Here is a 25,204-nt window from a genome sequence, read left to right as displayed (position 1 = left end):
GCAAAACAATTGAACAAAACAAATTCCTTAGTATCCAACATTAAAACTTTACAGGATCACGTCTTGCGGTGCTTCACATCAGCGCATTTAATGTTTTGACATGGTTCACAGGCTCGGCAAAAAGGTTAATATTGCCATCATCATAATAATAGTCAAAGACGGACATGTCTAGCGCCAATTACAGCCCACCCTGAGTGTTTGCCGTTTTTATAAGCCCTGATGTTTTCCGAGGAGTATCATACTTATTTCTCTAACAGGAAAAGTATTGATTTATGCATAATTGTCTAACCTTCTGGGGCGGAGGAGGGGGATATATGCACGGTGTATTTCGAGTCGATGCGATGTGTACATGCAGGGTCCGCTTGTTCTGCTTGTCTTTATGGATGTAATGTACATAAAACATTACCATCAACTCTTGATTAGCTGTTCACATTTCAACAAGATCAATAATGGCAGCGTAGTTCCTTTTTAAAATGCTACAGGCTTATGTCCTCATCAGAGGGGGCATGTGCGTGTGCTCAAAAGAGAATTATGATACCTTTTATGTGGAAAAGAGAAACGCGGGGCAAACTAAAGCATTGCCTGGTTTTTGGAATGATGGATGCTGGCTTGACATGGAAAGATGCGATATAGCAGCTAAAAAAGAAACAATTTGGATAATATTGTACATATTTTATAAAACAATAGGGATTCTGATTGGCCAATGCAGCATTCCTGTTGTGATACATACTAAATGTATTAACAGCTGTGACACAACACCTTTAAAATGAAAATTCTGACATTTTTAACATTCCCTCTTGTCATTGGTGAGTAAATGATGATAGAATTTTTCATGTTGAAGGTGAACTATTCCTTTAAAACTCCTTCTTCTACAGAACTCAAATAAAGATGAAGAATGTTGGTAACGAAACAACATTGGCCCCCATTGACTTCTCTTGAACGGACACAAACCACTCAGACATTTCTCAAAATATATATTTTTGAACAACACCGGGATGAACAAATTATGACAGATCTTTTTTGGGGGGACTATGCCTTTAAGTTGTGGATATTGTGTTGCCTTGTAAAATCGCAATGATTTTGACTCATGCTGTTTATGTACAATCCTGTTTGATCTTTTCTCCAATTCCGCCTTGTTGATTGATGCAATTTTCATTGATTATATACAACCAAATCCCAGACCGCAAACTATCAAATATTGTTCCTGCTGAGATCTTGCTGGTCTGTTCAATGGAAATTGACACTTCTGTGCATTCCGGTGATGATAAATCAAAAACAATTTAATCTTGCCTTAAAGAATGTCCATTAAAAGGCAAATGTAGGACATAAAATCCAAATGATTAAAAACAAATAGCTGGGTTTATTTCCACAGCTGTGCTCTGTAGAGATGACAGACACTCATCTACACAGTTTAACTATTCTGTTGTAAAAATATGAATAACTTAGGCATCTTTCCGTTCATTTCGGCGGTGCGATATTTAAAGCAATTTGATGTCATTTCACTCAGAGAAAGCAGATGTTGACTTCGCGCTTTGAACAGATGGTAATTCTGTCTAATAGTGCATTGATGTAATAGTGATGTGCATTGTGTATACAGACAGTCATAAAATGGAGGTAAGACTCAAATAAATTGCAATCATCAACATTAAATCCTGGCAGAGGAGTGGAGAAAACAAGGCTTGAGGGAGACATAGTCTTAAGTGGACCAGACAACAGGTTGTGTTGAGTCAGTCAGCGTGCTGTTTGTTCAGTCATACAGGAGGTGTGAAAAGACGTTAAAAGTAGCTTGTTGTGTGCAGAACTTTGATGAATAAGGCCGTACAAAACGTCTTTTATAAAACTAGGAGTAAAACTAAGAATCTGATAACAAAGACCTGATATTACGCAAAATAATCTTGCATTTCCTTACATCTATGTATTTTTATTACAAATTGCAACATAGAGATTTTTTTACTGACATAAAATGATACTTCACCCAAAAATAAAAATTCTGCCATCATTTATTTACCCTTGTTCAAAAAAACTGTTTATGATTCTTTCTTTTGTGGAACACAACAGAAGATATTTTGAGAAATGTCTTAGTGGTTTTGTTTATACAATGCAAGGCAATGGGGGCCAAAGTTATTAATGTACATCGAAATAGATTTTCATAATTTACTGATTTACCCGTCACTCCAATCCTGAATCACTTTCTTCTGCAGAACACAAAAGAAGATATTTTAAAGACAATTGGTAGCCAAATAATACTGGCTCCCACTAATCTTATTTTGTGTTTGTGTTATGTCATTCAGTTATTCAGGTTATGAATAAATAAGAGTAAATGAATAAATGATGAAAAAACTTTCATTTTCGGGTAAATGTAACTTTTGATTACTTTTATCTACTTTGCTCAATTGTATTCTTAAGTTTGGAGAGTGCATAAAAAGCAACCAACCAAGCAAAACAAAAACAAGAAATACACTCTCAATGAAATGACACAACACACACATACAGAAAACATGCAATGTTAGCATGAGTTACAGCTAAAAACATGTTGTTAAAAGCAATAAAAAAATAACAATTGCTATCACACGCTGAGTAACATTTTTTAGCAATAACAATATAAACAGAGGCAAAGCGTTAAACGCCTCATGCCATATGGAAGAGCCGATGACATCGTCTGCGGCATATTGAGATGACCATATGTTAGAGCGGAGCTGTACGCCTGACTGATTCATGCCCATCACATTCCACTGTATCAATTAAAGCCCCTTGAAGGCTGCATGATTTGTGCCTCTGTTATTAAACCCTGCTAATTCATCCTACTTACATATTCCTTATAAATCTCCAGGATTGCGCGGTGATTCACAGCAATCGGCCAGAGCGATACGGCACATTTTTCTCCTTGTAATTAACAGTAAATTGTTTTTACTGCCGCACAATGAATTTCTGGGCTTGGGCCGCAAATGAAGTAGTAAGAAGTGGACTGTAGAATCCAGACTGAGGGGTTGGTTTGACTCATTAGCACGTCACGTGAGCACAGAGGGAAACTAAAGGCGAAATAAAAGAGAAAATGAGAGAACTGAAGGGGAAATGATGACTGGTGATTGTCATGAAGTAAATGTGTACTTCCTGACATTTAATATGGGCTTTGACAGATATAAATACTTTAGTACAATGGTCCAATCGGTGGAATGTGCCTAAAAAATGACACCAAATGCGCGAGAGAGAGAGAGAGAGAGACGGTCTGAGAAAAAAATAAACTAGCGCTCTTGATGACACACTTTCATAAATTGCGAACAAAGAACAAAGCACATTTCCTAGGACTGCTTGACTATTCAAAATCCATCAATTTTAAAGTATGAAAATAATATAGAGATAACCTGAGAGTGAATCTAAAATAGCATCAGTTTGTATTCCTTTGAGATAAAAGACTTTCCACTCAATTGAGAGCAGGCCAGACCATACTGTATGTGCTCCACTTTGCCAAAGGGTTTACGTACACAATTAAAGGTGGTCCGGTCCGGCCCTCACCGAGGGTGACGTATTCACCAATCTGACGGTGAGTAATGACAGACACTTTCCATTAAAAGCAGTTCATTAATATTAACATAAGAATTAACACCTATTGGGTTCTTCTCTCTTGGATGGAAACATATATCGTAGTTTGCGCAGGTAATTGGATGTTGAGTGTTCGCGCCCACACGCATGTGCATATTGTATGTGGATTTATTATTTGCGAAATGATGAGAGTCAAAGTTCAGGGATTGGTTCTTAGAGAACAATGAGCAGCATACTTAGTGATGTGGGCTGTGAAGTCAAATCAGTATTAAAAGCATTTCTATTTTAGAGTAATAATCTTAGGTTGGATTTTGTACTGGAAAGAAATAATAATTTGTGTTGATGTTTTTGTCATTAGGGGTTAGTACTGAAGAATAATCAGCAGTGTGTAACATAATCATTTAAATGTTGACTAAAATATATTTTCATAAAAATGTATTGTTCTTGCCCCACTGGAAAATAGTTTTTTCTTAGTTTAAACACAAGCCTCACCAAATTGTAAAATGTATCCATAAACAACAACAACAACAGGAACAGGAACAACTAGAGAACTTGTATAACTTTACTCATTAGCTCACAATTTAGACATTTTTGTCGCCCAAAAATTGCACAGTTTAGGCAGACAAGTTGCAGCTCAGTGATCGTATAGTGCAAGCATATAAACTGTGAGGTTTTGCTTGACATTGTATGTGATTTACTCACACAGTGCTGGGCTATAGACTAACATTTCAGAGAGGTGGCACTGGTGCCACAAACCCTTAATTTGGTAGGCAGGAAACACTAAAACTACATGCACAATCAATTGCTATTTATTTTTTTATGATATAATGATTATTGATTTTATTGCTTATACATACACTCTCTTTCAACACAAAGCGTAACGTTTACGTTTTTAATGAACATTTTTAACAACTAAATTATTGTATGCTACTTTTTTCTTTATCTTAACAACTCATATAAGGAAAACACAATTCCTTTAATATCAGAGTGTTTTGGGCCCGTCCTTTGTTGTTTGATGAAATTATAAATGGAGATCTTTTGCATGCGTTGCATGCGTTTTGTTTCCATTCATGAAACGGACTACTCTTACATAATGAAGTGTTATGTTTTTATTACTTTAGAATGAGCTATTTCTATTTTCCCCTTGGATGGAATTCATCATGTTGTTTCTACAGTAGAAACCGACAAACTGCTCAGCAGAGTGCATTTTGTAAATACATTATCTCCATCAGAAAAGAAGAGAAAACGTGACCATATCTTTGTCCTGTGAGAGCCCCTGTTGTGCTTTGAAAGGGAAGGCTGGAGTAAGCTGTTGGTTGCAATTCGCAACCTTACCTCTTGATGCTACTAATTTCTCCATATTGCTTGTCTTGAGCAACGCCTAGTGACTCCGTCACATTAAGGCACCAAATTGCTTGAAAAACTTTCCCGCACTAACTGTCTACTAAGAAAAAAATAACTATTTATTTAGAAAAAAACTTGTTTCTGTTTCTTTCTTGATGTTTATTTTTCTCTTGTTATAAAAAAATATAAAATGTTCTCTCATTTGAAAGCTGCTAGATAAAAGCATCTGCTAAATGAATAAAAACACAGTGCCTATGTAGATGTGGTACTCACCAGAGGGTAGAGTTCGACCTGACCCAGGCAAGCTGCTTACACAACCCTGTCTGTTGCACACAGTCACAGTAAAGCTGTACTGCTCATAGGGCTTAAGTCCTGATACAGTGTAACCCCGCTCCTGCGCTGAGCCAGTGTATAACACCTGTCAAACAATAAATAAATAGACGTAAATAAGCAAAGTAACTCATAGCATACAAATCTATGACACACTCAAGATGAGAATCTCTTTTTTTCAACAGTTTTGCAAGTTTTTTGGCCAAGAGAGCAAAGGCAGCATAGCCAGAGCTGTGGGTTAGCAGTTAGAACATATGTTTATGCTTAAAGGGAACCCAGTGTATATGGCTTAATGCGTTGTAATAGCCTTACAATACTAGAATTTGTCTTTAGAAACAGTAGAATATTTTTTATTCTTAAAAATAACCTAAATGTAATACTCATTTTAACCGAAGGAGGCCGCCATGTTCTTTTTCGGTGACGTAAAATGGTTGCACGCATAGCTAGGCAGCCAAGCTAAACACAGACAACCTTATCAGTTCCCATTAGAAACCGTCTGCTACTGCGCCTCTGATGGACAACTTTAAATGCAATTTTCTCAATATTTCCATTATTTGCACCCACAGATTCCAGCACGGGTGTAATGTTGTCTCTTAGCGCTCTATGAAGACTCTAAAGGTACCACTTAACTACATATATACATTTTCTAGGCCTGTCTCCCGAACTACACCTTAGAAGCTTCCTTTCTTACCTCCAACTTTACCAGTTGCTGTCCATGGTGCTGAATTAATGGATATTGATTGTTGGACAATCAATTATTCCCTCTATACAGGGACTGCTTCACTGCGTTATGTGAGGTAGTGGCATTTTATAAATAGTTCAAGTTGCATTTATTAGGACTCATAGAGAAAAAAAACTAATTGCAAACTAAATCCAAGAATGGATATAATTTATTGGCAAAATGAATGTGCGAAGCCGCAATCTAATGCCCAAATGTATCAATCCACTACACTAACTGGCAGTATGGTCATTTAAATCAAAGGGTTTCAAACTTTGGGTCATAAGGAGGGTCACACAAAGTCATATGCTGTTGCGGCTCATACTTGTTTTTATTCCACCGACTAACAATTAGACTTGTATTCTGTAGTTTACACGTTTATTGTGCTTGGACACTGGATGCGTATCCCATTCGAACAAGCCGTGTGTTGCATCGCGCCGCTTCTGGTGTAAAATAATGAAACCAAATTAAAAAGATGATTGTTGATAAAAATATCCTTGAAACATTTGCCATGAAGACAGTAAAGGTGATCCTGATATGGAAAGCAGTGGTTTAAATATGGACTAACATTCGGGAGATGGCGTTAGTTTAACCTTTAAAGGTTTTCTACCTGAACGAGAATAAAGGAACACAAAGATTCACATGAGTAATAGAGGAGACCTTTCTGGACAGTTCGGTCCACGCCACATGCATACAGGGACACAAGCCACAAGCTTTGGAAATCAGAAACTGGACAAAAATAAAGGTTACTAGGGGAAAAAAATCATTTGAATGGTGCTCAAAGAAGTAACTCCACCAGGCCTTAGCCTGACAATGCAGTGAGTTACTCTAGTACATCTGAATGTGCCAATGAATACATAGAATTGCATATGTTAAACATATGGCATATGTTTAACTCAGTAAAACGTATTAATTAAAGTTTATAAAACTAAAGCAAACAAAACTAGCCAAATATAACCTCACATTTGTGCAATACACAGTCACAGCCTGTTTGGGCAATTCAATACAATTGTCAACCTTAAAAAGGGTTTCACCATATACTGAGATATTAATATTTGGTTGTTTAAATACCCATGTAAAATCTTTTTATAGTTTTTAAATAATTTTGGTGTGTTTTTAAAGCATAGTTACTGTATACTGTCTCTTAATGTTTATTTTCCCTTTTTTAAATACAAAAATATATTTTTCTGATGTCTGGATTCTATCATCAGCGGTTTAGTAAAATATAATTGTTAATACAGCAAATACAATCTTTGAGAATTGCTATTTCAAGTTTTGACTGAAAATGTCACATACATAACGCTGGAGTAGTCCATTTAACTCATCTTTTTTTTTGTTCTGCTCTGGATACCTGTGTTATTATAGGAGGCGCATATGGGTTGTACGCTTGATCCAGTTGAAGGTTGATTCTGTACTCGGTCACTTCACCCCTGACGTCTTTGTCGTGTGCCATCTCCCAGCTCACTCTTAGAGAGGATGAGGACACGGGGGTCACTTGAGGGGGAGTCATGAACTCTGGCACTATGGAAAAGTTTAATAACATAGTGTGAAAAAAACTTTACCAAGACAAAATACATTTACTTTAGAAGCTAAATTACTATAGACACTATTTAGACCTCTTACAAATACTTGTTTAACATTATATTTTGGTTATAAATGTTCTGTTGGTTTTGTTTTGTTCGAATGTTTGAGTAGTGTTAAAAAACTGAACCAGGAAGTGCTTCTGGACCAGTGTTGGATCAGCGCTTTTTTGGGTTGCCCTCCTAAAACAATGGCTGACAGAAAAAAACCCACATACTCGTCAAATAACAAGCCCAAAAACCAGACAAAAAGTATTGTATAAATGTCAAACTACAGAGAGCAAGTTGACAGAAACACTAAATAGATCTTCAACTGTCTACTATTTGAGACTGCGCCAGCTTCTTCCTGTGAAGCACTTGTGGTGAAAATGCACCCGCACAAACAATCCCTTCACATGTTTATGCTAATTCCCTGCTTCCGTCATTCCGTGCTGTAACTCAAGCCACATATCCTCTCTCTGCTTAATAAGCATCCACTCAAAATCATTCCTCAGGGGTCCCTATCTAAATAAAGACCGAAGATACAGTTTTCTCTGAGGGATGGACTGTTTGCGTCCTATGAAACACAATACCTCTTTACTGCTAAATGTTCTGAGTTCTGAGTATAATTTGATTCATAAACTCTTATAAAATAAAAGGAAATAAAAGGAGTTTCCTGGCTAATGTGATCTTATTATCAGCTTTACCAACAAGGGCCTTTAAAATATCAAAACAGAGTTTCAAATAATGTTATAGCTAAAATATCCTGTTACTTTATGAATTGGTAAAAACTAAAATTGTGTCGTACTATTTGAAGAAACAATTCACCCAAATTCCTTCATCATTTATTTACCCTCAAGATGTTCCAGACTTGGAACAACAAGGGTGAGTAAATGATGGCAGATGATGTATTTTTTTTTTTTTGGTTAAACTGTACCTATAAGTAGGTTTGTTTGCTACTGTAGACCAACATTATAAACTTACCTCCTTCTGCTGTACGCCCCACGGCCCACTCTGACATGACACTGCCTGCCATGTTAACCGTGAGCACTCGGAAGCGGTATGTAGAAAAGGGTTCGAGATTCCACACCACCGCACTATTCTCAGGTGGAGTCAGAGCATTCTTATGGGCTGAACTGATCAATGGCCTTGGGTCCAGCCACCCGCTACTTAGGAAAACCCTTTGCTCCGGATTGGTTGGTTGATTTCCAGGCGATTCATTTAGCAGCTGCATGAAGAGCTCATACCTGATAATTATACCTGGAGAGATATAATAAGACACGCATGAAACATATACGCCAATAATACTTCTACGATCCCATATTAAGCCTCAAAAAGAGTGGGATGATATTGAGATGTAAAGTTGGCCGTGGACAATGCACAATTACAGCTTCTGCATGAAATTATGTCGAAAAGAGAGGAAGATGGAGGGAATCAGATAGACACAATTAAACGGAGAGGAAATTCATTGAGAGAATTCTCTGAGGGCACTTTATAATGGTCCATGTTAATGAGCTAATTTGGGAAAAAGCATGATAACTGGCATTAAAGCCATTGATATACAGAGGTCTATTTTGCCATGCTTTCAATGGCGCGACGATGCATAATTTTATGCGGCAATCAAATGTTTTAAATGTGAAATGTTTCTTTCTGCCGAGTACTCCCATCAGTTTATATTGCGAAATGAAGCATGGCCTGAGCCTTAATCAAGCCTCTTGGTTGTAGATTAAAGTTCGTAAGGAATTAATTTTCATCCCAGCTCACATCAAATGGCATCTCTGTAATAGTATTTCTCATTATTGTAATGATGTAGCTGGAGACAGCTGAAAAGGAAGCGCAGAGGACCGTTTCAGCCCCGCCATGTGCATTTAAGAATCGCTGCTAAACTAAATAATTCAAATGTAAAACAATCTCGCGACTCTCAGGGATGGAAACACTAATGGGTGAAACTCAAATAAACTGTCAGGTGAAAGATACATTTATAAAATCAGATATTCGTTCCATCTTGGCAAATCAGCCGATTGTAAACACCAAACGTGACCCCAAAATAATAGAAACAGCCAAAAAGGTTTACAGTGTAAATACCATTAGGCAACGCTGGAGGTTCCCAGTACACTTTGAGTTGTGTGGGCCCCAAGGTTGTGATTCTGGGTGCAGGCTGTTGCTGGGGGGGTATTTGAGCGGTAAGCAGGATCAGACTCTCGCTGCGAGAACAACCACCATTAGTGCACGCCTGCAGACTGAAGTTGTATCGAGTGAAGGGATGCAGCTCCTCAGCAGAAGCCTCTGTTTGAAGTCCTGTGTAGTGGATTCTCTCTTCTCCGGTCAGATCTTGTATAGAGCTCAGCGTGTAGCTTTCCACGGGACCTGTGGTGTTCAGAGGTTCAGTCCAGTTGAAGGAGGCGCTGGTGGGCCTCGCTCGACCTGTCAGGAAGAGTTGGAGCTCCTCGCGCTCTGGTACGGCAGAGAGGGTGCGCAAGCTGACCGTGGCGCTGCTGGTGTTGGATCGAATATTGCTTGTGATGAGCTGGTAAGAGTATGTGGTGTATGGTGACAAGTCAGAATCTGTGTGAAACATAATGCCTGTATCAGAGAGAAGACAAAAATTATGAAATATATTATGCTGTTAATAACAATAATGCTAGTCAAGCATGTGTTTTGGGACAAAGTGTAAATATAAGAATATTGGTCTACTGCACTATTATGGCAAACAAAATTTGGTTTAAAATGACCAATTTTGACATTCCTTAGACTGAGAAAAAATGCTACTTGAATCATCAAAACTATAACAATAGATTACTTTAAAACAAAATTACAAACAATTCTAAAACAAAATAACATCACACAGACAAAATCATGTCAACAGCACACATGCTCGAAACATCACGGTTGACTGACCGAACGGAAACTGACTGTAGCTGATATGCACAACCTCTGAATCCCGGAGTACCGTGTACATGAGGGCGTTGCTGTTGGGTGAATCGGGGGCACTCCAGCTCAACTCTATGGCTGTGGAGTTTAAGGGTCGGCCGAGCGGAGAAGGCTGCTGCCTGGGATCTAAACATGAGCGAAAGTGTATGTTCATACTAGTAATAAATCTGCTCCATAAAACAGACAGAGCTGAGCAGGAAGACACAAGGTTAAAGCACCTTCGAGTGAATTGGAAAAATGGACCGTGAATGAAGTAAAGCAACAAACATTTGTAAAGTGTAAAAATTTCTAACTTAATAAAAACACTGTATAGGCGAAGTACATTAAGGCAACAGAGTCTCTGTGAGGTTAACTGCACGTGTGAAGCCATAAACAGGTCAACTTACCATAAACATGCTGAATGTTTAAATAGCAGAACTTAAGACAGCATATGCTTGTGAAAAAGATCAATATCACATACAACTGTTGAGCAAGAACATTAGGATGAAACGTGATTACATTTCAGTGTCAGCGCGTGGGTAACTATACTGAATAAAATATGTAATAAAATTCAGTTTAAATACCACATCATTTGATTGACAGTTAAGGGCTGACCCTTACATACGTATCTCCTGCATTAAGCAATCAGACTATATTGAGGAAATCTGCATTCAAATGATACAATAAAGAAACTCTGTAATGTGATTTAAAAGAGGGCTTTTTCTGTTTTCCGTGCCAAATGGAATGTTGAGCCAAAGGGATTTATAACCTCTTCAGTATCTCCAGTAGGTTACCACAGTGTAAAATGAAGTATTTTTAAGACCCCATGAAAGGGTTGATGAGCACAGTTTTCTTTCCGGTGTTAATGCATTTTCTACTAAAACGAGAAGTTGGGCTAGGACATCCCTTTAAAAAGCCAAAAGCCATACCCCAGACCAGCAAATCACCTTCAAGATCAATGACATTTAGCTTTTTTTTACTACTAAATCTACTTTTGCAATTCATTGACTGTTGGAAAACATAACAAGGTATTAAAGAGACAGTTCACCCAAAAATAGAATTCCTGTCATTATTTACTCACACTTTAGTTGTCTGAACGAATTGTATAAATCTGAACGAATTGTATTGTTCTGATGAAGGTATTTGGATGAATGCTTGTAACAAAAGAAAAATGAGCATTCTTTAAAATATTCAAGTATTGTTCAAAACATCTTTCTCTGTGTTCATCAGAACAAAGACATTGATACAGATTTGGATTAGGGTGAACTGTTCCTTTAATGTTTAATGTTTGAACAATGATACAGTATATGGGTCATATCCAGACCTTTACTGCAGCCCAGGTAGTTGTTTGGATCCATGTGACTGGCTCCCTCCACACAGCCGTCACATTTCTCCCCGGTCACATACGGCTTGCAGAGGCACTGCCCCGTCTGGGGGTGGCAAGAGCCATTGAATCCCCCCACGGGATCACATCCGCACGGCTCACACCTAGACACACAGAGATCACAGGAGACACAAAAAAAGTATCACGTCTCTTGACATTGTCTGTATCTGTAAAGGACATGAAATCAGGAAATTAACCAAAAGTAACAGGTCTGGTTTTGTAACCCCAACCAAGAAAAAGTTGCAGAAAATGAATGTGTGTGTGTTTTAGTTTGTGCATGCACTAATGGAGACACTCAATCTAAATGGAGACATTCTCAGATTCACCTGTCAGTGACACTTGTGAGAGGGGTGTATAGGGGATATAGGAAAGGCCTTCAGGGGCCAGTTGCGGGTGATGTGGGGGCTAAGCGCCTGACACCCTCGAAAGCAGCTGATAAAAGCCACAGACTCTTAATGAGCTGAAAATTTGTTCTGTCAACGAAAGGGGCGTTTTGGGCCAACCCACCCGTTTCCCAATGTGGTTCGACCTTGACTCCTCAGAAAAAGACGGGAAACTTTTTTCCTGTTATCAACGAAGCAAAAATGAAGGCCAACAACCAATTCTGTTATTATCAATATTGCAGAGTTCCACATGCTTACGTTTCCATATTGAAAATATTGTATATCAATAGCTCGCAGCTATCGGGGTAAATAACTCCAGATTGTGCGAGGATGTTGATTTAGAACAGGTGTTGCAAACAGAGCCACCTGCAAAGTTTGCAGACAAGACATTTAAACGTGATTGAACAAGTTTGACTAGCAACAACAATAAACATGTATATTGCATTCTGTAAGTGTGAAGATATGAATGCGACCCACTCCTATGTAAAATAAACCTTATTTTTTCCCCAAGGTTAAATGATTACCCCAACGTCGCTCTCCTTTTGCCGTGATGGGTAATCTTGCCTAACCATATTGTGCGTTTTTAACTACCTCTATTAGGCAGCCCGCAGCGGACGAGCCAATATAAGAAAGCAAAATAAGATGCATCGTCTTATTGATTCAGGGGCGGACAAATGAGTTTATAATATTTAGATAAAGAAATCTTTATTGTGTAAAATCTCCTCATGCAGTTCAAGCATCTCCTCTAATCAGTTTATATAGTTCATTTTTCATCCTTACGGGCGAACTGCGGCTGGATGGATTGCGTGCGCGGTGATCTGTCACGACTTGTATGGATTAACAATTTGTGATGTCCGGTAGCTCTGTTGTTGATGTATTGAAAACATGTGCCTGTGCTATTTGCATCTCACCAGCCAACAATTAATGTCCCCCCCGCCTGCCGCGCATCCAAACATATTTTTTATTTTCGGAAAACGCTTAAAAAGGTAAACGATGCTTGATGTGGGAACCGCTGATGATGTTCCCCACTGTTCCCTTTCTTCACCCAGCATGGCTGGCGTTGCTAAATGTCTCCTACGAGCCCACAGGAAGGTCATTCAATGAGATTTTCATCCAAAACACAGACATTTAAAATCAAAGAAAATCTGCTATGTGTAGAAAAAAATGCAAAATCATTTTCCAGTCCACTCACTCCTGAGAATGCCAAGTTGTGCATCTTTAACTTAGGCCATATGTTCAAGCTGGGGAGCTGCGTTAAAGTATATCATTAAGACGGCTAACATATGATGTATTTACAACCTAATTGATGTATCCAACAAATCAACTATGCGGAGAGCATTAAAATGCACCCGCGTTTACAGGCAGGAGACTTTAATGGCTAATTTGACCTTTACTGCCTCCGTCTGAACCCGTGGGCCAGTTTGCAGCTAACTGGCTCAAATTGCTTTGAAAAGTGATGTGCGTGATTTTCTAAATTGGCTTTACTCGCTTGAAGTTTCTATTACGCGAGGGCGTTCTGGATTGATTTTACGCAGTTATTTGCTCTTACATCAGTGTGTTTTTCACTGCAAGATTTATTTTTATGCACTTTAATTCATGAACACATCTTGGCTGAACATGAGTGAGATTAGAGTGTTAGTGTGGCACTGACCTGCCAACACCTGGATTAAAGCCAAAGAAAATATCCTGGCACTGGTCACACCTGCGGCCAGTCACTGAAGGGTGAGCACACACACACTGCCCGAAGTGGGCGGCACACACCTGGCCCACTGCTCCGACCGAGTGACAGTCGCACACCTCACAGTCGCCTAGCCCCGCCTCGGACAGAAAGAAACCTGTGACAACGTGTGAAAAAACAGACTGTCATTGTGTGTTTATTGTGTTCACTTTTTCATTTACCATCTTGCAATTGTGTAAAAGGGCGGTATACCCAAAACTAAAAATTACAGTTTTGGCCACCATTGACTACCATAGTAAGAAAAATGACAATGGTAGTCAAAAGTGCCCCAGAACTGTTTGCATTCATGCATTCTTCAAAATATCTTTCTCTGTGTTCATCAGAACAAAGGGGTGAGTAAACGATAACAGAATTTTCATTTTTGGGCGAAATGTTCCTTTAAATGTGCAACTATCCAATACCATGATATGGAAAAGTGCATAGGATTTTCTGCCTGTTTCTAATTCACAGAAGAAAGAAAACAAAACAGGTTTATGAGGGCGAGTGAACAATGACCAAATTTTCATTTTTAAGTGACCTGTCCATCTATATCTTTATAGGATGAAAGAACAAGTCGAATCTCAAGGGCTCCGTCAGGCTCTCGCACTCATCAATCAGACAGGGGGCGCTGAGTTTGAGATGTTTCAATCACAGGCTGCTTCCCCTGCGGTGAAATACGACAGAGGGCCTCCGTCTGGAGAGCCAGGGGAGGGCCCGCAGAAACACAGTCATCAGTCCCCCACCCTCCTCCAAATAGATCTCCCCCTTTCCCTGTGCTTTCAATTTACTCCTGCCAGCCCCACTCTATGTACACATGCTTTATGTTCCGGCATGGGCGGTAGAGGCTCTGGTGAGCAGTGGGTACGCCCGCATTATTTCATCATGTGTGGGGGGGCATGAGTTGAGGAGGTGGCTGTACATCCTTGTCTGGTTACCGTGCTTAGCACCACCATAGAATCCCTAACAAGTTCGGCAGGGAATCCAGTGAAAGGCTTACCATGTTTCAAGAACATTCATGCTGGTCAAATTATTCATTAGCTCTAATAAACCAGTTAAAGGGATAGTTCACCCCAAAATTAAAATTCTGTCATGATTTACACACCCTTCAAGTTGTTCCAAACCTGTATACTGTTTTGCTGAACATAATGAAAGATACTTGAATTAAAATTTGTAACCAAACAGTTCTGGGGCACTATTGACTACCATAGTAGGGCAAAACTCTTCTATGGTAGACAGAACTGTAAAAAATATCTTCTTTTGTGTTTAACAGAATGAAATGTATACAGCTTTGGAACATCTTGTGAGTGAGTAAATGATGACAGAAAAATAGTTTTTGAGTGAACTATTCCTTTAATACAAAGTTTATGTTGATGTATAACACAGTACTGTCTTTATTCATAGATAAAATTTACAAAATACTTATAGCGCCAAATCTATTAAGCAGGAGTAACTTTTAGGAATTGGAAGACTTTACTTGGCGTGAAAAGCTGCAAGTTGGTTTTACAGTAAACTGAGATTTCTGACGGTTAATCTTCATTACAGAGACAAAGGCACCAGCTGGTGCTGCCACACTGACCCTGTAGCCCCTGGCAGTGCACTTGTAGCACTTACTATAGTACAGTATGCTGCGGAAAAAAAAGGTACCAAAACATATCCTGCCCCTCAAGTGCACTTGAGCCATGAGGCCAGCACTGGCCCAACAGCAAGTGAGCGGATTGATTAAGGGTGCATGAGGAATGGCCCGTAGCTATGCTGGTTAAACGCCGTGGGCCAAAGTGCTGCCAAAACACACTCAATTCCCAGGCACAATCTAGGAAAAAACAAATAAAACAAAGCAACAGCTTGTGGAGCCAAGAACGAATAAGAGGGAGTCATTAGTTAAGGAAAGGAAAAGGGCACTTTGTAATTCAAAAGATGTTTTTGCAGATATTTCAAATGCAATGCGCAGCGGCTAGAAATCACAGGAAACAACAAAAGCGATGACTCCACTGGCATCATCAACATGTTATAATGAGTTCAGGACAACGATGCACCTTCCCGTACATAAATGAATACACGGTTAAGGAATTCAGATCACATGCACTGTAGATACAAAGTCGAGAAAACCAACCTGGTTTACAGGTTCCGCAGTCTCTGCCATAGCGGGTGGCCAGGCACACACACTGACCACTACCAGGATCGCACACAGTTTCAGGCACGGTGCCCGCAGGGTCGCAGTAGCACGGTTGGCATCCATGGGTGACATTGGCAGAACTCAGGTTGTAGGTGTGAGCGGCACACTGGTTACACCGCAACCTCTCTACGTTGCTCTTGCATGCACACTGCCCAGAGGTCTTATCACACACGCCTGAGCCGTTCACTGTGCCTTTGGTATGGCATTGGCAAGGCAAGCAGCCCAAAGAGTTGCCACGGTCCAGACTGTGGTATCCATCACGGCACACGTCACATCGTCGACCTTCCACGTGAGGTTTGCACTTACACTGTCCGGTAATCGGGTCGCAGGAAGTACCGGTTACGGATCCGATCAGACTGCAGTCGCAGGGCATGCAAACTCCACTGCCGTTCAGACCATAGGACTGAGGGACGCAAGTGTCGCAGAGAAGGCCTTGCATGCCGTCTTTGCACTCGCACTGGCCTGTGAAGTGGTTGCAGAACTGGTGGAGGGAGCCATTTGGGTCGCAGTCGCAGGGAATGCAACCGTCAGGATGAGTGTGATCGAGGAATTTAAAGCCGTAGTTGCAGCGTTCACAGGTTAGACCTAATCATGAGAAAAGAGCTTACTTTGTGTCATTAAAAATGTATGCATACATATATCCTCATGGAAAATACTTGGAAATAAATTCTTATAACATTGGCTGGTTAAATTAAAAAAATCGAAAAAAAGAATTCTATATTTGTCTGGTGGCAGGTGTTAAGTTGCCACTTGATCATATATTTACCCATATATTCCACCGATTTGTAAAATTTTATTTCAAAAATATTTCCTACATATTACAAACGTTTTAAACTGGCCTTTGCCTCATAACACGCTGTAGCATACTGCAAACAAATAAATAAAGCTGTGAAATATTACACAAGGAATAAAAAAAAGAAATTGGTAATGTCATCATTAAGTGAGCCCCTTTCCCAATGATGAATGACCCACCCCAGGCATAACACTTAATTTCTCTAAAAGGAAAATAAATAAATTAAAAGACCCAAGAAAGCCAGCCCAAGGAAAAAAGGAAAAATAACTGTGAGGCTAAAAAGAATTACAGCTCATTTGGAGGCCCCAAAAAGTGGTCTACATGGAATCAAATCATGTCCAGTTTTTTCAAATGTGTGCGGTGCTTATTTGAATATGCCATACATATTCCTGACAGGTAATCTATTCCTAATGTTGCTGAGCAGAGCCTAAGGGGGCAAACCGTTTACAGCTCTAAGTACTGAGACCTCGGCACTCCTCCACTGCTGTATATTCCACTACAGAGCTCTGCTTTAATGAATTTAGATATTAATATATTGCTCCCTGCCCACAGTTAAACCTCATTACAACATTATGTTAAATGCACAATGTGACACAGATGAATACCCCAATAATAAGACGCCAAAGGAGCCTCAATTTATCATTTGTCTCGAAGATTTTGTAAGTTGGAACGTTTGCGTAAATCTCAAAACGTTACGGTTGCTGCTTCTTCCAGCTATGAATATAATAACAAATGAGACTTTTATAAGAAATTCTGGGAAAAAATATAACTATAAATATTATTATGTTATAAAACAGGAGTGCATTCTCTTATTAAAATATTGTTGTTTTATGTTTATTTTTTACAGTTGTTTCACCGCCGGTTGGGGCACCCATTGAGTTTGATTTGGTGCAGCTAAACCCACATTTTTTCAGTACTGCTTTTCCGCATAATACATCAACATTTCAAAATGCATTGTATGCGCGGAGCACTTTTGGACGCTTGATAAATTTTGTCTTTATGAAGCTGCGGCTGGCCTCAAACGCGCTGGAGGTAATAAATTGCCTTAATCAAATCTAATTTCTGAAAAATACCTGTGGGAACTACAAACAAAGAAGCAGGTCTTGTAAGAAGAAGGAAAAATAAGGAAGACAGGGGCAGTTTATTATAATCAAGTTGGCATTGAATTACAAAATTAAAATGAGGTGGCCCTTGATATCTTGGCTTAGCAACACACATGTTCCTTTGGGTAAAATTCTTTTGCATTTCATAGGAAAATGGTTCAAAAGGTACAAAGAGGAAAAATGGAAGAGATTTATCGCAAAGGAACTGGAATGCCTAGAAAAGCTGGTGGAAAAACCTTTTGGGGCTGCTCGCAACATATTTGTAAATTATGAAAAAACGGAAAGTGTGTAAAAATAGTAAATAGCTTAATAACTGTATTATTACATTTTATTTATTACAAATTCTATCATCATTTACTGAGTTCTGATCATTACATTTACTCAAGGTGTTTCAAACCTGTATACATTTTATTGTTTCACTGAAAACAAAGGAAGATATTTGGAAGAACGTTTATAATCAAACCATTCTGGGGCACCATTGACCTCCAGAGAAGGAAATGATACTACTATGATAGTCAATGGTGCCCCAGAACGGTTTGATTTTCTTAATGATTTTAAATATCTTATTTTGTTTTCAACAGAAATAAGAAATGGAAACAGATTTGAAACAACATGAGGGTGAGTTAATGAAGAGTTTCATTTTTGGCGAACTATCCCTTTAAGTAAGAAAATCGTTTACTCAAAGGAATAGTCTATCCAAAGTTAAAAATGTTAAAGTTTTATGTATATGTGGACACTATACTAAAGATATTTTGAGAAATCTCTCAGTGGTTTTGTGTCCATACAATGGAAGTCAATGGGGGCCAATGTTGTTTGGTTCCCAACATTCTAAAAAATATCTACTTTTGTGTTACGCAAAAGTCAATAATACAGGTTTGGAATGCCACAAGGTTAAGTATGTGATAAGATGTTTAACAAAACAATTTCTAAGAGTTGCTTCCGGGTAGGTGACAAGGTTCAAATGTGCATGAGATACTACTAGAAATAAAGGTTGACTTGTCTTGCAGTGTGTGATTTTATATTCCATTTTCATTTATATTTCAATTCTTTAATAGCTATTATTCTGTCAGTTTAATGACCACATACTCATAAAGAATTTCCATATTTTTTTCCCCCACTGAACTATATCTCAAGTACTACATATAGATTAACAGAGAGACACAGAAAGAGAAGAAAGCAAAAGAGAGATGCAGGGTGCAATGCGGCCTGATACGTACCGATTACGTTTGTTTTGCACTGGCATTGACCTGAGTCCTGGTGACAGGTAATATCTGGCTGCACGGTCCCGGCGGTATTGCAGTTACAGGCTCGGCAGCCGTCAGCCAGTGTCGACTGCAGCTTGTAGAATCCGTGTTGGCACTGATTGCAGTGTCTGCCAGACACATGTCGCTTGCACTTACACTGGCCCCCGATCTGTGGAGGAAGGAAAACGTCACGTGATCGCGCTCCAATTAGTCAACTTGTGCCAGGAGTGCGAGTGCGTGCGTGTCATGGAGGGCCCGGTTTGTGCTGTCTCCACCCACCCACCGGGGCGGTGGAAATCTTAACATCTTTATTACAGGAGTGGTTCGTGTGAGGGAAGGTTGTGTGCGAGTCAGTTGGTAATATGAATGAATTTAACTCTCAAATATTGAAACAATTGTCAACATTGTTGACTGGATACAAGAGTTCCAACCATAAACCGAACAGCCCTACTACATTAAATAGAACTGTGGTCCATTCCAGGGTGTAATCCATTAGCATGTGTGAGGAAATAATCATTCTGATCATTTAAATAAGGTAACAATCTAACCTGGGTCTGACCTAGCCATTGATTTAGAATTTGTCATCCAGTATATCTATCGACACGGATCTGTTCCACCAAAATGGATTTCGTGATCCTCAAAGGAAAAGGTGGGGAAGAAATCTCTTGAGAGAGGCTCTCGTGACGACACTTTTACATACTCCTAACTGATCACAACAGTGATAAATGCTGTCGTGAATACTAAAGTCTTCAGCCAATACATCAATGCAAGTCTCTCGAGTGAGAATGGGCCAATATCCTTGTCTGAATCTAAATTCTTAAGTCCATCACAAAGGTAAGGATCAAAGCCTCACATGTCTTTATTTCTCTACAGGTGGGTAATACCAATTTTTAAGTACCCGTCTTTTTATTGTTAATATATGGAATTTCAAACAAGGAAGACATTCTATAAACTGTAATTTTAAAAACCTTTTTGATCCTTTGCTGAGAGAGGAATTCACATTTAAATGATATGTCAAATTAAAAGGTAACACTGATATTTTTCTCTTGGACTCTGACAGACTTCAGATTTTTTTAACTAAAACATCACAGAATTCATTGAATACATTACTTTTGTGCTTTTGATTCATTGTCACTTCCTGAAGGAATTTACTTGAAAGTATATTACAAAAATATGATAGAATGATATTCAAAGTGTTTATTTATATATTGAATAACAATATAACTATTTAAATAAATGAATCAAAAACTATTTTGTTAACTTAATTAAGATATTTTGGAAAAATAGCATTTCCATCAATAGCCAACATATGAAATCGTATAATATACATGTTTGATTAAAAATGTATACACAGAATAGTACAGAATTGTAGAAATGACCCCCAGTTACACCTTAAACAGAGAGATTTCTCTTTTTCTCCAATTCATGCATCCTTACAAATGTGAGCAAAAATATTTTTGTAATGATGTTAAATGTTCTTAAAAGAACACAGGCCTACTCTTGCAGCTAGCAAAAAGAACTATGAAATATTTGAGATATGGACATGATGGGACTAGGAGATGTCAAGAATCTTATCCATAGATCTCAGGCAGTTTTTTTGCAGGCAAGTACACGGCGTGTTTATCTAAACTCACCGGCTCACATTCTAAACTTCCATTGAGAGTCCCAGCACTGTTGCACTGGCAGGGTTTGCACACGTCCTTGGACCACAGCGGCGTTCCCACCTCCCTGTAGAACTGACTCCGACACTGCTCACAGTTCCTGCCTTTAAACCCAAAGTTCATATCCATGAGTGCATGTGCGCGCTTGTTCAGAGGAAGAGTGGGGGAAGGGGGGAAATTGATGTCAACCTATTAAAATTCAATCATATCATAGGACTATGATTTCAAATTAAAAACTGCAGTCTTGAGAGAGGTCCAGCGAGAGATGTGTAATTTTCTAAGGTGTCCATTTTAATGTCCTCTTTCATCTTTACCTGCCACTGTGCCTGATGCCCAGCATATGAAACAATGAACCTGTTAGCATGACCTGATTTACTTCATTAAATGTCCATCTGTTTTCACGCTGATGTATTATTTCGACTTTCTGCTCTATTTTTTGATGCTTTCATTATATTGCTGCTATTTCTCCAGATGTCACAATGAAATTGAGGTTTTTAATTCAACACTAATGTTTTAGGTATGGCGTATTGGAAGAATACAGAAACGTTTCATAAAACATATGAAAAGAAGTAAATCAATACGTTTTCAAAGTGACAAACATAAACATGTTTGCAGGAGCTTTTATAAATGTGATCAAAGTAAAGACTCTATGGAAATTTGTAGGGTGCGATACTATTCTGTAAGTACACAAGATTAACATGAGCTATGCAGAAACTGTTACTGTTAAAAGAGTAACCTACAACAAAATTCAACAAACCTTGTATTTTATACAATTATTATACAATAAAATAATAGTATAAATTAACATTACCGTAAATTAAATTAAATATAAATAGTTAGTTATTAGACACTAGCCAAACACAGAACGGAAGTTAACTGCAGTCCTGGTGCACACGTCTCGTGAAACAGTCAAAAAATTGCTATTAACCAGCAAATGCACATAATAAAACATACAAATGCAAAAATCATGTGCTGTTACCTGTGGTGTTATGTGTACAGTTGTCACACACCCCACCGCCCCCACGGAAGTGATCTTCAGGTTGAGGATCCAAGCTGGCATTGTAGTGGCATGAAGTGGCGTGGCCGGAGCACGGGCACGGGCGGCAGTTGTACGCCTGTATCTGATCTCCAGCTCTAAAGGGTTTATCATTGAAGAGAGGAGAGCAGCGCTCACACTGTTGGAGAGAAAACATTAACATACATCATCAACATCAACACATAACAACAATATCCAGATGTGACCTCAAGGTTCAATGATAAAGTGCCCAGTTACAAACAACGCAGTATTTCCACACACACAGGCCAGAAAACAGCTAATTTATTATAAGTGACTTTGACAAAGAAGCACAAAACTATTTATCAGGACACTTTCAAACTTCTAATAAACGAAAGGGGGAGATTTTTGTAAACATTCTCAACAAATTACAGACAATGCAAGTGAAACAATAAAAAAATATGTATCATAAATAGCAAAGAATTCCCTCGTGAAGACTGTAACAGAGGCTCGCTGTGTCAGTCTGCTGTACGTGCAGCCGGAATTGGTCGTGAGCCCGGAGGGAATTGCTTTTTTTATACATATGGGAATAGAATTTCAAAGCCAGTAAATATAGATACAACTGTTTTAGCATTCTAAGACACAGCATAGGGATAATTCAACATGAAAAAAAACGAGTTTTACAGAAACTACAAGATCTTTATTCTTACTAAATATTTAACAACCACCTTTCCCTGATAAGACTGGTCTGGAGTGAACAATCTTTCTAAAACATAAGTAATGACACATTGGCGGTGATATTCCAAACAATACTGTAAAGGTAAATAACCTATACAGCTCTCAATTAGAACCCTGCATTTCAATCCATCGGGCCCTGACTTATTTACACCCCTCGGGCCAGGCTTCCGGACAATTTTTACATCAAGGGTCACAAGTGGGCTGGGCTTAGGCTTGTTTTAGGCTTGTCCTTCTTTTTATTTATTAGACATTCATTAAGATTTCAAATTTAGTTGTAATAAAGATCCATAGAAGGGAAGGAAGGAGGGGGGAACCGGCGAACATTGAAACAATAAAACTTTAATTGAATAAACAATAAACCACCTCACGGTAGACTGCCGGCCATAAAACATACACACAAACTAAACATATGTCCGGGCCCGGTCCTCTCTCGTCAACAGTCCTGCCGGTCGTCCTTTTAAGCTCCCGGTCTCCTCCGTGAGAGATGCGGGACCGGTGCGCGCACAGCTGATTGCACTTATCACTCACGCCACCGGCCCCGCGTCACGGCTCTCGTCCCGCCTTCCTCACCACAATAGTATATTAGAAATTCATTAAATAAAGAAGCGATAAGAAGTTGATGATGGTCAATTTAAACATCGACAAATTTACATATCACCTTGACAGACATTACACATTCTGCTTGCACGCAGTTGGGCCCCCGTGTTCGCACAGGTTTTCCTCATCCACTATTCACTGTGTTTAGTGTCAGCAGCAGTAGCAGGGAGCGTTCCTTCAGCGCAGCAGGACGAGTTGTAGAAGAAAGGAGGACTGGACTAAAACCTTTCACATGGATATCGTATGCTACTTTTTCTACACAATGTTTTTTCAAGATTGTTCTTGTGGCTCTACCCGTGTCCGGGGGCTGTCTTGTTTTCTGTTAGTAATTGTTGCCAAAGTGTAAGGTAAAACAATCTGCAAGTTGTTATTATTATTATTTTTAAATTGTTTAGATTTTTCACTTTTTGTTTGTTTTCAGCACGTTGTTCACCGTTGCAAGCAGCAGAGCACCTCAGTTTATAAAAAGTGCCCTTTTACTGTTGTGGTGATAATAAACGTTTAAATTAACATTGTGATATGCTTAAATTGTTGAGTATTTTCTTTGTTAAAACAAAATCATGGATTTTATTGAAGGCAAGCCAAGTGTTGATTTGATAGACTAAATTGATCAAACGTAGTCAACTCACCATCGGGCGCTAGCCGCTTGGTGGACTCAATTTATCAAACAAAAAAAAGGTACAAAAATATTTCTAAATTAACTTAATAAAGGAAAAAATATATTTCTATAACTACTTTGCCATAAAAAAACTAAACAAAACTATTTTGCTGCAACAGAAGTATTGGCTGTGTAATGGGATAAAAAATTATAAAAATCGAGCTCTAGGCAGGGTTCAGGCCGAGAATTCTGATAAGCTTGTCGGGCAGGGGCGGGTTTTGGGCCTGAGCTTCTTGGGCCAGGGCCGGGATTCTACTCTCAATATCAAATTTACTGAATTTGGCGAATCAAAGGTCATCAATATGCCAAATGTGATTAGGCGGTCTACATGTCAATCCAAGATGAACAGCACACACAGGTATCATGTTTTGTATTCGTCTCCACTGTATAGGTTAGGGCTCCAGTGAGGAAAGAGCCTTCATCCTGTGTGAAAGACCTCTGTGAACACCATGGCTAATTTCACGCTCCCTCAGGAAGGGTTTGCGCGTGGCTGCACTGAGGAGAGAGTCTGCCGTTAACCTTTACCCTGTGTGAAAACGCATGGTTTTAACAGTGCTTTGCCTAAAATAGCCTTTCCCTTGTTAAGATAATACACACCAATACAGGCCATATCATGTGACACCCACTTTTGCTTTCCCAACTGCGTGACAAGGCACATAAATCCCTTGCGGCTATTATATATTATATAAAACCTCAATATACAGTATATTATATTGGTAACACTTTACAATAAAGTGCTATTTGTTAACAGTAGTAAATGTATTAACTAGCTTGAACAAACAATGAACAATAGAATTGTTCAGCATTTATTTATTCCTGTTAATGTTAGTTCATTTCAATACAGTTATTCATGTTAGTTCATGGTGCATTTACTTACGTATGTTAAAAGTGGCAATGTTCGATGCTGAAATTAATGTGAATTTAGATTAATAATAGTTTTCCTGTAGTTAGAGCATGGCGCTAGCAATGCCAAGGTAATGGGTTCGATCCCAGGGATTGCACATGCTCGGAAACAAATGTATAGTATAATGCAATGTAAGTCGCTTTGGATAAAAGCGTCTGCCAAATGCATAAAAATGTAAATGTAATAAATGTTTTAGATGCATTATTCACTGTTAGTTCATGCTAGCTAATGCATTAACTAACTGTTAACAAATAGCACCCTATTGTAAAGTGCTACCATTATATATTATATATTCCATATACTTGAATCAAAAACCCTATAATCTTAAATTAGGCTCAATAATGAAGACCATAATCTCAAATGTATGCTCAAATTATGCGTTTCTAAAATGTAACCATCATGCAGTACTGTCTCTAGTAACAAACCGTTCACTCAACGTCTACCAAACATGAGA

General features: G+C 38.8%; 1 protein-coding gene across 1 annotated transcript in view; it reads right to left on the bottom strand.

Annotated features, from left to right (window-relative positions):
• The window catches only part of ush2a (Usher syndrome 2A (autosomal recessive, mild)), a gene marked incomplete at its 5' end in the record, with an annotated part of 183,421 nt that overhangs the window by 136,244 nt on the left and 21,973 nt on the right, over nucleotides 1-25,204 (bottom strand). The window contains 11 exons of the mRNA XM_079458478.1: nucleotides 5,158-5,302; nucleotides 7,284-7,453; nucleotides 8,476-8,751; nucleotides 9,577-10,074; nucleotides 10,390-10,548; nucleotides 11,726-11,889; nucleotides 13,820-14,003; nucleotides 15,996-16,643; nucleotides 19,172-19,367; nucleotides 20,833-20,963; nucleotides 21,839-22,034. Coding sequence (XP_079314604.1) covers nucleotides 5,158-5,302; nucleotides 7,284-7,453; nucleotides 8,476-8,751; nucleotides 9,577-10,074; nucleotides 10,390-10,548; nucleotides 11,726-11,889; nucleotides 13,820-14,003; nucleotides 15,996-16,643; nucleotides 19,172-19,367; nucleotides 20,833-20,963; nucleotides 21,839-22,034 — 2,767 coding nt within the window. The remainder of the gene's footprint in view (nucleotides 1-5,157; nucleotides 5,303-7,283; nucleotides 7,454-8,475; nucleotides 8,752-9,576; nucleotides 10,075-10,389; nucleotides 10,549-11,725; nucleotides 11,890-13,819; nucleotides 14,004-15,995; nucleotides 16,644-19,171; nucleotides 19,368-20,832; nucleotides 20,964-21,838; nucleotides 22,035-25,204) is intronic.

Source organism: Barbatula barbatula (genome assembly GCF_947034865.1).
Source record: "Barbatula barbatula genome assembly, chromosome: 6".
Lineage (NCBI taxonomy): Eukaryota > Metazoa > Chordata > Actinopteri > Cypriniformes > Nemacheilidae > Barbatula > Barbatula barbatula.
Note: the sequence above shows the minus strand (reverse complement) of the source record. Positions and strands in the feature narration are given on the sequence as shown.